This window comes from Amphiura filiformis, chromosome 15, assembly GCF_039555335.1.
Source record: "Amphiura filiformis chromosome 15, Afil_fr2py, whole genome shotgun sequence".
In the NCBI taxonomy this organism is placed as follows: Eukaryota; Metazoa; Echinodermata; class Ophiuroidea; order Amphilepidida; family Amphiuridae; genus Amphiura; species Amphiura filiformis.
The window spans coordinates 51,144,512-51,158,512 of NC_092642.1; the positions used below are offsets into that span (position 1 = coordinate 51,144,512).

A 14,001-nucleotide genomic window follows, 5' to 3' on the forward strand; every position below is an offset into this window, starting at 1 on the left:
CTTATGAAATGGCATTTCCTGTGAGACGTAAAAAGTTTGTAGAAATTGCCTTGACTTTTAAGTTGTGCCAGCTTGGCGTAGACCGGGGATGAAGGTAGCTGGAACCTTCTTCTATTACTGTAACCACTCGGGTATAAGCCCACCTTCAGCTATAAGCCCACCCCCTATTTCTCAAACCATTCGAGAAACAAGGGTGCACTCGGGTATAAGCCCAGTAGTCATTTTAGCTAAGTTTTTAAATCATCAATGCTTTTCTTTCACATTTAAGAACAAATATTTTTAAAAAATTGAAAAAGATGATAGAAATTACTGATATATATATAAATGGGGAAGATTTTTCTTATTTCAGTCAATGAATTTTGAAAAAAGCAGGTGTGCTACAAATCGCACTCCTGGAAATAGTCAGGCGAGCTACAGGTGTGCTGTTAATTGCACTCGGTAAGGATTTTAGGTGTGCTATCATTTGCACTCGGTAAGAAGTTTAGGTGGGCTATTTGAATTATTGCACTTGATATTCAGATAAGAAGCATTGGTGTTGAATGTGGGACTACAATGTATAGGTGGGCAATCAAACATCATACCAAGTTAAAATTATGCAAATTTCCTAGCACTGCCCCACGCACCCACTGCATGACATCACATGCACAGAACTGATGAATCGTGTGCGTAGGATCGGTGAAATTTTTGTAACATTTGGTAAGAAACACCTCGTGCATATTGTCTGTCTCCATTAAAAAACTGGATCCTGAGCCTCCGCAGTAAAATCCACCATGACCACTTGAAATAAGCTTCCAGCAAAGTGAGAAAAAATATACCATGTCCAACAAAAAATTATAACCAAAATTACAGATAAATGAAATTTGAGTATCTTCAGTCATCGAAATTTTTGCTCGATTGACGCCAGAAAAAAGTCAATTTTCAAACAGCAATATTTTCCGAACGGAACCATTGATTTTCATTCCATCTTTGCCAGGACCCAGCAGCCATCTTGAATATTACAAAATACATGAATATGCATATGTCTGAGCCCAGTAAGGTCAAAAATTCATTCATAAAACCATGTCGGGTTAATTGCAACAATTCTGATCGGCCGAATAAGACCATGTGTTTGTGACGTGTTGGGTTCATGAATATTTAATGAGCAGCGCTCCTGTCTGACACGGTAAAAAAGATAACGGGATCACCAAAAGTCCGATGCTATGCACTTTGCATGCTTAGTGGTGCCTGGCGTGCTAACTGGCTCCTTTTTTTCTAACTTCGTACAGCGTGAATGGGGGTAGTTTGTTCGTGGGATGGGCTTACTCAAACAACTCAAACACCAAACTTTCGACACGAATATCGTCCCGTCTGCCTCGGTTTTTTCAAACCCCATTACATCATTAAGCTTGTAGGTTTTCCATGTCTTATACTGAACCCATTTGTTCTTTTTGTCCGCCATGATGAGTAACTAGTATAAACTGACATTTCTATCGGCAAATCTCGGTACAATTTTATCATAGCGCTACACTCACCGCTGACAGATCACACGTGTGTAGGTCATGTCAAAATATTAAATCAGCCTTGTTCAGCTTCTAAATAATTATACAGTTCAGTTGAATGCATAAACATTACCTCATTTACTACGGTGGTCAATGGCATGTCACGTCTTTGTTGCGACATGAACAGCACGTTATCATATTTCGGTAGCGTGACCTCACAAGAAAGGTCAGCTAATTTACATATGGCCATGCGTTTTGAGTTGGGCCAGTAAATAGGTGGAGATGTTACATGCGCGCGGCATTTTAGGGTTCATCTTTTTAATTTTCTCAGTTAATATGCAGTCTATGTAGTTAAATTTGGTGTCAAATTAAAGCTTGTGATGAGACCAATACAGTAAACTTTAAAAAAGTTGTAAAAAGTTAGTAACATCTGAATAATTTGCATCTAATTAGCATAATGTGCGGGGTGGAGGAGGATCAGGAGGAGGAGGATCAGGAGGAGCAAATTTAATAAAAATGACCCACAGGGGTCATATGATGCAAGAGGTCCATTTCTTTTTTCACATTTTTACAATTCACTTTAAACTGCATACTATAACACCATACAATCATATTCCAGGTAATTTAATTTGCTTTGAGAAGCGATTTTGCATATTTTATTTTCCGTTCGGGTTACACATTGAAGTCAATGGGAAAATATGCCTTGAAAGAGGCTGGCGCAAAATCATTTTAATTTGATTGAACCCTATGATGTTATATATGTATTTAAAGCTCTGACTGAGAGGAATTCAAATATGGAACTTTTAAATAGGTGGGGTGAAGCTAACTTTTTTTTTTAATTTGTCAAATTTTACATTTTTTTTTTTTTTTTATTTGGTATTTTCAGTTTCATAACTCCTTAGTGTTACACCTTGTGTCATTTTAAAGTGCATTTTTGGATTCCTTGGTTCATTTGCAGCCAGAAAATGTACACTTTTATATATGTTGGGTATAATATGTGAAAGATATTCATATCTAAACGAAAAACATGCAATTTTCATCTCGCGAAAACATGTAACGCATTACCGGCCCAACTCAAAACGCATGGCCATATTAAATTGTCGAAAACGGCCAATCAGCGAGTAGAAAAGATATTGTTTCGGTCGTCACCTTTGTAAAGGCTGTGACGTCGATTTATTTTATGCAAATCACTTTCAGGGAACCGCTGCAACTTGCTTTGGAAACTCCTTGAGGTGACAAGGTGCGCTATTAATCGCACTCAGTAAAGTGATTTAAGGTGGGCTCTATGCGGGTGATCGCACTCGCGCGCCTTAAAATGCATTGACTGTTATTTTTAAATTCAACTACTAGCCCCTCCTTTAAGCCCACCCCCATTTTTGAAGTGAAATTGCCCATCTAGGGGGGGTGGGCTTATACCCGAGTGGTTACGGTATCAGTTTTTGTCGAGTTCCTACAAGAAGATTATTTAAAACATGGACAGGGTCAATCTTGAATTGAGCATGGATGTGAGGGACTTCAGTCTTCATAGTTGGCAGTGGTGATACAAACCCACCCTTTTTATTTTATACCCTATATACCAAAACTCCGAAACCCACCCTTTCTAAGCGTAGTTACTTATCTATATTAAAGTGGTTATGGTGGTCCAGGGGGTGCAGATTTGCATCCAAAGAGAATTTTTTTGTGTTGCATTTAGTGTCATTCAGTCGGAAATTAAAGTAAGCTTGCAATTGTTGACTTCTAAACCCACCTTTTTATCAGTGACCACCCTTTATATTTGGACATACATTTTAACCAGAAATTTTTCAAACCCACCCTTTTAAGACAGGGTTCGAGGTTTGAGTACGGTTTTACTGCCAAAATGGGGGAAAAATGAAGTTCATGTTATCATAACATTATACATGTTTTCTGGACTAGAATTTTGTGCTGAGTCCATTTCTGAACTTTTTAATACACAGGGTATCACCATTTTAAAGATATGTAACAAATTCTAAGCGCATGTTGTTTTTACTGAAGAATAATATGAAAATGTTAACCAATCCTGGGAGTCTACTTGGAACACAACTGTATTTAAAAAAAGTTACAGAGCATTATTACTTCAGTTAAAGTTGTTTTGAATCTATAAATATGTTAAACAAACTATAAAGACTGCCTAAACACTGTTATCATGTATGAAAATGAAATGATGTTGGTACTGAGGCCCCTGTATTCCTATATATTTAGTAAACATATAGCGGTCAGGTTTGGTGTCAAGACAATATATCTATTGATGTCTTAACTCATAAAGAAATGATGTTCTTAAAGTGTTAATGTATAACTGGTTACCTTTACACAATCTTAAAATGTTTATACTGAAGCATAGCACTTTATTCACCCCTGACATCAGAATTATGGCTTGTTGATAGCGCAACTGAATATTGTGTGATCTAGCGGCACCGGCTGCATCAACTTTATTTTCTGATAAGTGGTTGATGTGATGAGCTGGTACAGAACTAAAGGTCTCTTCACCATACCACTTGACTATTACTTGATTCTGTTTCAGTTTTCTCAGGATAGAACTTCTCAGATGTTCAGGTACATCAGTTGGGGAAATGACTTTAGCTGGATACCAGAAGCAACCATGCTTTGCCCATACTACATTGCATCTCCCGGTGTGAAAGATTCTTCATCATCGGTGGGCGTATTATCATCAGATCATCCCTTTATAATTACATATTTGAGGGCACAACATGAAAGGCATTGACTGCTCTTCCTGGAATAACTTTTATGGGTGTGACCTTTGGGTTTAAGGGGTTGATACATCAGAAAAATGGCGTGAACATCAAAATGGGGCAAAATCTGAGTCGTAAAAAAAATTATTTTGAAAAAAGTATACATGGCATCATTCCCCAAATCTAATCGATTGTGGGGATTGGTAGAGTGCACAATCGATCAACTTTTCAGAGCTGTACCTCCATAAGTTTTTCCGAAATAATTTATTTTACAATTTGCCATATTTTTTTCACGCTTAGGGGTAGGGGTAACATTTTTGCAATTTTCTTCAATTTTTCTTTTTTGAAGGAAGTTAAAATTATTACCAGTGTGTGGCAAATTGAAATATCATTAAAATGAGGGATTAATGAGGTCTCTAACCCCTTTAGATCAAATTTTATGGCGAAACTAAGATACAAATCTCTCGAAAATGGCCTTTTTTGGGCTTTGTTTTTTCACTTTCAAGTTCAACTTTATCCGGGTATGGTATACAAAGTAAGCAATGAAATCAATTAAAAACAGTTTTATTTGAACAAATAAACCATCAGGTAATACAAAATAACAGAGAAAGACAACATTTATCTATATAGTAGAAAATATTAGGGATTCAAAATTAATGGTGAATTTTTTTTTCTCTTAAAACTGGTCATTTTCAGTAAAAAATGGCCATAAATCCGTGTTTAACCCAAAAAGCGACTTAAGATACAGTATTCTAAGTTAGAAAAATTGAAAATTCAGACATTTTTACCTTAGAAATACTATATATGCTCATTTTTAGAAGTATTCTTCACACCTAAATATTTTTTTCACACATTTGGCAGTGAAACCGTACTCAAACCTCGAACCCTGTCTTAAGCATTTTGTGGACCTCTCAAACCCACCCTTTCTAAAGCGTGTGTTACCAACAGTGGTCTTTAGCAGTGCTGGCACAGACATTTTGCAGGACATCTTAATATCGACTAGCCTGAAACATTCCTAGCCCTACATGTAGCTGCAAGTTGCATGTATCTGTAACGTCCGTAACGGTGGAATTGGCCTACATGTAAAGGAAATCTTTTGCAAAATGGAGGCAACAAATGTTACCACATCACTGACCACGTAATAATTGAGCTGTTAAATCGATACTAATTGCCATGATTACCATTTCCATCGTTTATGCTAACCGCTCCCGTTTACTAACCGCTCCCGTTTACTCATCTAGCGGGGGCCGCGCGAAGCGCGGGTACCCACTAGTACTTTATTAAACTAACATGCCCTGCAAAAATCAAGACTTTAATATAGGGCTGCTAAGAATACGCAATTGCGTTATTTGCGCCGCAATTTGCGTATTTTGGCTCCAATTGCGTTTTTGACATTTTTAACAAATCTTTAAAAAAAAATATATATATATTTTTTTTTTTTTTTTTTTTTTTTTTTTTTTTTTTACGGATTTGGAGAGTCCCTGGACCTAACATCAAGTGCTACCAGCATTAAAAAAAAAAAAAGAAAAATTGGGAAAAAAGATACAAAAAAATTACAAGTTTGTATCCAAATGGGACCCATTTGTAACTTGTGTTCACTTCAAAATCTATCTAAGATATAGACCACTTGACATGTGACGTCATTGCCTGGCAGTATGCGCACGCATTATGGTACTTTCCATTGTTCTTTGCCCTGCAGTGTGCGTGCGAATCGTAGTCTGCTCAGGGCATGTGTATTTTAAATCTCCCACCACATTTCATATAGTACAAGAAAGCCATTGAACAGTGAAGCGGTTCGTTCGGGTATATCGACAGACCAATCCCTCGCCGTTGTTGATAAACAATGACGTCAAGTGGTCTATAGATAACTAGACTGGTGTACAAAACTAATGCATTTTTATATCTTCAATAGACTATGCAATGAACACAAGTTACAAATCGGTCCCATTTGGATACAAACTTGTAATTTTTTTGTATCTTTTTTCCAATTTTTTAAAAATCAACCACAAATGATTGCAGTACCTCACTCTAGGTCAAGGGACTCTCTAAATCCGCAATTTTTTGTTTTTTGTTTTTAGTTTGGTCAAAATTCACAATTATTACATGATGGAAATAATAGTCGAACGCGTACACAATGCTCACATCACAGTATGTACACGGCGTGCATGATGATACAAACACATCACATGATCAAAGGCCCGTGCAGTAGCACAACCGAAGGAGTGACATGCATTGGCAACATCCAGTCTGGACACATCACACTTCATGTACATGTATGATGTGTCTAGCTAATCACAAAACTCGTTTATACAGTCTGGACACATCACATTTCATGTGTGATGTGTCCAGCTATCGCCAAACTTCGTTTATACAGTCAATATTCTGCGAGGACGGTCTGTCACTCACAGCTTCCTGAGAACACTCTTGTACATAACTTACGAAATCACAAACTCACTAACTTCAACTTGCACTACTCACAAAATAAAACAAATATTAATTACTAGCGGGATACCTTTTTTGGAAGCGCGGGTCCCCGCTAGATGAGTAAATGGGAGCGTTCACTCAAACAGGAAGAATTACTGAACAGGAAGAATCATTGAAAAGGTACATATTTATTTATCTAAATCTGTCTCTTCTGTACATTTTCTTTTTTAGTTTCTTCTGCTTAGCTTGTGATTTTCCGTTTCCATGTTATTTATTTATTTAACCCGTTCCCATTATTTTCTAAATCTGTTCTTTCTTATACATTTCCCTTTTAGCATCTTTTTTTATTTGCTGCTTGTGATTTCCCATTTCCATGTTTTTTACTTAAATCTGTTTTCATTATTTTAGCTTCTTTTTTTCTTACATTTCCTGATTAGTTTCTTTCCTTCTTTGTTTCGTTCCCGTTTCATTTAGTTACTTTAACCCGTTGGCCTAATTACTTGTGTACCCTTTTGTCCTCATTTTAATTTAATTTTTCTTTATAGTACCGCTTCATGTTGTTATACAACACACATCTTTTTCCCGTATTTATTACGTCCTCTCATAGCGTTTAGATGTATAGATAGATAGATACATAGATATACAACATTAGCCTATTTATAGTAAGATACGGTAGTTATTTTGTGCCCATTTTTCATATTTCCCGCTTAGCGTGTGATTTCCCGATAGATTTATTTACGCGCGGGTCCCCGCTAGATGAGTAAATGGGAGCGTTCACTCAAACAGGAAGAATTACTGAACAGGAAGAATCATTGAAAAGGTACATTTTTATTTATCTAAATCTGTCTCTTCTGTACATTTTCTTTTTTAGTTTCTTCTGCTTAGCTTGAAGATCATTATTAAATTATGCGCTGTTGTGCATCTAGATAGCCTGCGTATGGTTTTTTAATGGAAATATTATTACGCGGTTCACACTGTCCTTATTACCCACAATGCCACAGCGAGCGATTTTGCATAGCAACACAACAGTTTTTTATGTTATTCTCTTAGTTACCATCATTTTTGCAAAACGAATGTCCGATGGAATTGCAAAAACGAATGTCCGATGGAAAAATGGCAATATGTACCCGATCAATATACCACTAAATCAAAGCCGAAAGTCGAGGCAATTCGGAGAACACTCGCGCACAAGATGGGCAACCTTCCTTTTATTTATATAGATTACCGATCCTGCAGAATAACTTATATATTGTCAATGTCATGGAATCCCTTTGCCGAGAATTGCAAATTTCTAGGGTTGTCGTCGACAAGGCCTTTGTCGACAAGGCACATTTTCCTGACAGTCGACAATACTGTCAAATTGTCGACAAGCAAGAAGGAAAAAAATGCTTACCATGCATGTAGCAGTACATGTATGCTCGAGCATGGCAGCATCACACAATGATTGCGATGGCTAAGTTGCAAAAGTTTAATAAGAGAACCAAAATAGAATACTGCACCATCTTCCCGACCATCTTTTCCAAACTGCCCTTATTCGAGAGCGCATTTAATGTTTTAAGCAAGCATAGCTCGTATTCAATGGTAATTCCTACTTTTTCAGAGTTTTTAATTTTTCATACTTTGTTTTTACTATTGTGATGATCACAGTGTTTTGGCAGTCGGGACTTTCTGTCTTCAGTGGGTGGCTTCCTATATTAACAGCTTGTTGAGCTAAACTGGAAGTGGGTTGTTTGGACCTCACAGTCGGTGCGGTGCTAAAAACATAAATTTGGTGCTGTACATCAGAAGGTGCAAGTAAAAAGTGGGCTGGCTGGTTTAAAGTGTCTTCAGGCTGGCCGGTGGCGACATAGCACTGATTGAACTCAGTGCTATGGGCTTGAAAGCACAGATGGAGGGTGCACACACAGCTGATTCGGGGAGATTGTTCCACACACCAATTGTTCTTGGAAAGAATGAATAGTTGTAGACATATAGTTGCACTGGGCTGGCGATAACACAGGGGATGGTTATGCCGGATGGAGGATGTGATGCACTGGTAACATGGAGGCAGGCTGACCATTGGTCAATTTGGAGGGACATGGTAACATGGAGGGACCATTGGTCAATTTGGTTTTATATGATTTGCTGTCTTTGTCGACAACGTGTCGACATCGGGATTGACTTTTTCCCGCATGTTGCCAAGCCAAAAGCTTGCAGGCGAGTCGACAGCCCTACAAATTTCACAAAGAAATGTCAGATGCGCTTCAGAAATCACAGGTGAGAAGCTGACTTTATACTACTCGCTCGCTTAAATTGCAGAAAAGCGAAGCCTCATGGCACCGGGGCGTGACGTCACATGTGGAGGTGTGCAAAATTTCTGACGGGCGGCGTCGGGTGCCATATAACCCGATTTGTGACTGGTTTCAAAATCCATTCATCGATATCGTAAGCTAATCAATGAACGCGATGGCCTTTTGGGACCCCGCCAGCAAAGTACATCTAACCTGATTGGTTTACAAAACTACTTTGACAATTGCTAAGCCAGTCAGCGTGCTTGATGCTTAACAACCTCGCAGAGGTTTTCGAGAGGTGATTTCACGTGGTGATCCAGCGATCGAGTATAAATTCAGCTTGACAACTGCTTTCCCAGCCGCATTTTACATAACAATACATGGACATAATCACTGAAATTTACACAATGCATTTAACAAATTGTTTATGACATGCATCGGCTGGATTTTACGATTGAGGCAAGGTTTTCGGCCTGTTCAGGCATGAATATCCTTAGTTTTCTGTATCAAAAGATGCTTGCGATGACCAGTTTTTTGCGGACACTTTGAGTTTGATAACTTTTTATACATCATAGGGTAGAAACGATAGCTATACATTTTGTTATAGGCCTAAAATTATGTGCACAAAAATGTGTTTCCGTATAGTACACAAGTCTTGGCTTGGGATGTAATACACATAACATCAACTCGGTCGCTGCAGCGCTGGTAGGAAATCTTTGCTCGAGAAGTCTAGCCAAGAATTTGCTCACCAATAGCTTCACATTCTAGGCTAGACACCATTGATTGTATTCAAAATCTAGTCGGATTCGCTGAAGCATAACACCGTGTAAAAGCAATGGAAGTTCAGAAGTAAACACAACCAATCACGACAGGCGACTGCATCAAAAATGTTGCTAAAATTACACTTCAGCAAAATTTTAGACTGTCCAAACTAGGCAAATATTGCAAAAATACTGTTGACTCATCAAAATAACTTTCATCCAAATTTCAACATCAATTGCAGAATAAGTAACCTCCGGTGTAAAAAATTGCAACGCTGTCCGACCGAAAAACAATAGCAACGCACTCTAGCATCAAATGCGTAACTATCGTGTGCAAATTCGAAGCTAGAGTTCTCGAGCAAGGAAATTTCAGGGTTTTTTTAATTTATTTACCTCAGGCTCAGTCATGTCAGTTGTCCGACTCAAAATTAGGTCATAAAAAATCTGACAGTAAAAGCTAACATTTTATGGAAAAGAAATACTACTGGTACTAATCTATTTTTATGGAAAATGTTTATAACATGGCTTTAACTTGAGAACAAGTCCTCAAACGTTCGAAATTTGTAGTTACTACAAAGTTGAACTTGATTGACATGATTGAGTAAGCTTATTACATTACTGTAGTAATACTGTTACAATGAATTACAATGTACATGATGATATTTACAAAAATTAATGATATTCAAAAGGATACAACTAAGATCTAGGTCAAATGTTCCATCCGTGAACCGCCTCTTCTTCTTGCTAACCATGCCTCGTAACCTCGATGCCATATTTTTGTTCGGTTTGGCACCAGCCGTTTTACCTGAAGACATGCAAAAAGTCGCTTGTAAATTTGTAAACAATGACGCTCTGTGTACTCAATCAATAGGCGGAAGTCAATTGATCGCTACAACTTCGCTGGAGTTTGACGGCCAATTCGCTGCCACAGTATTTCACCAGCTCTCTCTCTGCGTATTACAACAACGATGGCACTTGTAGAAAGCTTCACCCCCAGTTTAAACACTTTATCTCAAGCATGGTGTATATATATGATGACACTTCAAGCACCCATTAATTAATTTCGGGAACTTTTCCAACAATTCAATTTCCCATTCAACCACATGTAAACTTTGCCAAGAAGTGATTTACTAGAAAATGGCGTCTTTTAGAAACCGAATTAGTTAGCAGATACCCAAGCGCAAATAAAAATAGTCCGGTAACCTTTCACATATTTCTCCATTAAAAATGTGCGTATAAATGTTCATACATGTCTCAATATTTTCTACATATCAGAATTGTTATTCTGGAGGCCACTTTTAGTTGTGCATGGTTGTAAAATATCATTTCAATAAAAAAGGAAGTTTATGGCAACCGATTCACTAAAGTTTGATGTATGACTTATTGTTCCGCCAATATTTACGTCACGTGACTTGTTAAATGACCTGTGGAGAGGTTAAAGTTTTCGAGTTGATTTTGATTGATTGAAAGATTGATTGAATGATGAATGAATGATCGGTTGATTGATTGATTGACAATTTATGGGGAAAATTGTATGCGGATTGTGGAAAGTGATGATTTTTTTTTCTTTCAAAATCAAAAAAAAAAAAAAAAAAAAAAAAAAATCTCACATCCCTGCACTCATAGGCCTACATGTAGAAATGACTTGTTCGCCTTGTTGGCGCAATTCAAAAGGAATAAGTTTGGACAACTCAAAAATAGTGTAAAAGTTGCCAAAACAAAATTCGTTTTAGTTATCCGAACTTAAAAAATGCCGAAAAATCACAAAAAGTTCCGTCAATTAATCAACTTTGTTGGCATTATGCCTACTTAAAAAGTTGATGTAAGTCGCGAGTCGTTGCGTCAACTTTTTAAGTAATACCAACTTCTGAATTCAAGTCACGGTAAGTTGATGTAACTCGTTCATATTAAGTTACTGGTACTTTTTGTTTTGAGTTATTCCAATTTGGTACTTTGTTACTTAATTCACGTAATTGGATCATTTTCTGCACAATTAGCAGTATTCAAATATTTATTTTTGTAATCAGTGCAAACTTTTGTATTAAATTGTATACTATAGCCTAGCACACCTCTATAAAATTATGCTAACCTAGTTTTATTTTCTGAGTTGTAACAACTCAATAAAGGAGGTGCAAATGAGTGCGGCCAACATATTAATGATATCGAGTCAGCGTTACTCAAAATTGTACGCGTTGGCATTGACTCGGAAAGTTGACGCAACGACTTACATCAACTTACTGAGTAATGCCAACGAACTATTTCTATGAGTGTGTACATCCCGATCCTAGTAGTAGTAGTAGGTACCGGTAGTAGTAGGCCTATAGGCCTAGGCCCTCAACCAAAAAAAAAGCACAGATCCTCAACAACCAGACGTAGGCCTACATTTAATGATTTAAACCCGGGATTTAAACAGGCCTATACACCAATCCGAGAAGCATTTACTGTATTTGGCCCTCTATTGACGGCAACACGGATGTACCAGAGCGGGAGATTTAATTCGTAATTCAATACTCATGATTGTGTATTGAATATCACTGTTGTGTACAATTCCCGGGTACAATTCTGTATAGCACACAATAAATAATGGATGGAACCCCCCGACCGCAGGACACCGCAGTTTTACATCAGGGACACCGCAGTAATGGCGAAGTCGGATAGGTGTATACCCACTGATTCAGGAGGCTTTCACTGAGGGTGGTGCAATAGTTATATGTGCCCTCGGGGTGGTGAATCATGGGAGAATTTTTGGCAGGCAAAAAAAAAAGGGGGGCAAGCATTTTGGCAGGTGGAATGGGGACATGCGATTTTTGGCAGGTTTATATTTTGGGCACCGTTCTATATTACGCCTTAAAAGGTGTAGCTATATTAGGAAAACATTCGGAACACGTTAAAATATGCTAATCAAGTTTCTTGCTGCGCTCGCATATAAGACAATATTAAAGATTTTAAATTCGAGAAGTTCCTCAAAATCTTAGTGTGTAAGGGGGGGGGCAAAGATTTTTTGGCATGTCTAAAAAAAGGGGGGGCAGAGGATTTTTGGCACGTCAAAAGGGGGGGGCAAAGAGTTTTGGCACGGCCAAAGGGAGGGAGCACTTGGCAGATCATTTTGAGAATCATGCCACCGTCGGGGTATGTCCTACACATAATTATTGAACAGCCCCTACAGTGATCCCAACGAAGTGTACAAAATTAAAATTGTTTATAAATTGCTTAAAAGTGAAGGATAAGTAATTGTCATGTGGTAGTTTTTTGAAATGAAAGATTTGGCAAAAAAGAAAACAGCGCGCGATTGACGAAGTTGAAGCCCCATTCAAATACACGTAGCTATTTATATACTGTCAGTAGGCCTTGGCCTATATTACAAATGTCTTATTTTGTCTTAAACATGTTAAATACACGGCTTTCGGCTTAACCACTATCAAGTTATGTTAGCATATGTACCAAAATCTGAATTTCAATGATTTTTATGATTGTCCGGATGAGCAAATCACCCCCGCACACCGACATCGCCTGGCTAATAATTATTTGGTGCAGCAGTGACATTAAAATGAATACACGGGATCGATACACGTGAATTGCTATGCACGATTTTGATGTCAGACGAAAATCTTCGGATACTGAGTTAGAAAATGATGAATATCTCCCGTTAATGGATTTTTCTCAAGAAACCAGATGTGGTCTCATCATATCAAAACGTTTTGGCTGTGATAGACCCTTTACAAACTGCGACTTATTACTTATTTCCAACACTCTTTATAGGGATCAGAAGGTCAAACGAGATCTGTGCATATCGTTCTGTGCAGGCTCATGTTACCAGTCTTAACCTTTTGAAACCTCACTATACCAACCGCCTCACTGCACGTATTGTGTACAGAGTGCGGAAAGACCAGTGGTATCTGGTTCACGCAGAGGTGATTTGGGGGTTGCTGTATTAAAAGTTCAATACTAGTTTTTTAGTTTTTCCGCTGTTTGCGAGTGAGATACTTGGCAAATCAGATTCTTTCTTAGATGATAAGCTTGGAAACATCCCAAGCTCCAATTGGATACCAGGAAGCAGGTATACAAATGGTGTCATGATGTTGAAAGGCTTTGAGACAAATGGTCAAAATACATAGAAAAGCAGTGAAAAAGCTGAAAAACGCGGATTGCAGGCAGAGAATGAAGCAATATTAATGCATAGGTGAAGGTGAATAAAATTATTTGCGAGTAAACAATATCATCTACATTATTGTCGATACGATCATAAATTGCAGGATATTCTCATGTTTGTTTTGGTGTAAAGAAGCATGATATAGGACTAATAATTTCAAAGTTATGATTTTAGTAATACAAATGTTTTGAAAAAATGTCTGATTTTTGT

General features: G+C 37.7%; 1 protein-coding gene across 2 annotated transcripts in view; it reads right to left on the reverse strand.

The window, feature by feature from the left end:
- The window catches only part of LOC140171815 (phosphatidylinositol 3,4,5-trisphosphate 3-phosphatase and dual-specificity protein phosphatase PTEN-like), a 39,893-nt gene extending 29,122 nt beyond the window's left edge, over window positions 1–10,771 (reverse strand). For both annotated transcript variants that reach the window (XM_072195146.1, XM_072195145.1), the window contains exon 1: window positions 10,336–10,771. In XM_072195146.1, the coding sequence (XP_072051247.1) occupies window positions 10,336–10,456 (121 nt within the window). In that variant the 5' untranslated portion in view covers window positions 10,457–10,771. The remainder of the gene's footprint in view (window positions 1–10,335) is intronic.
- Between the last annotated feature and the right edge of the window lie 3,230 nt (window positions 10,772–14,001).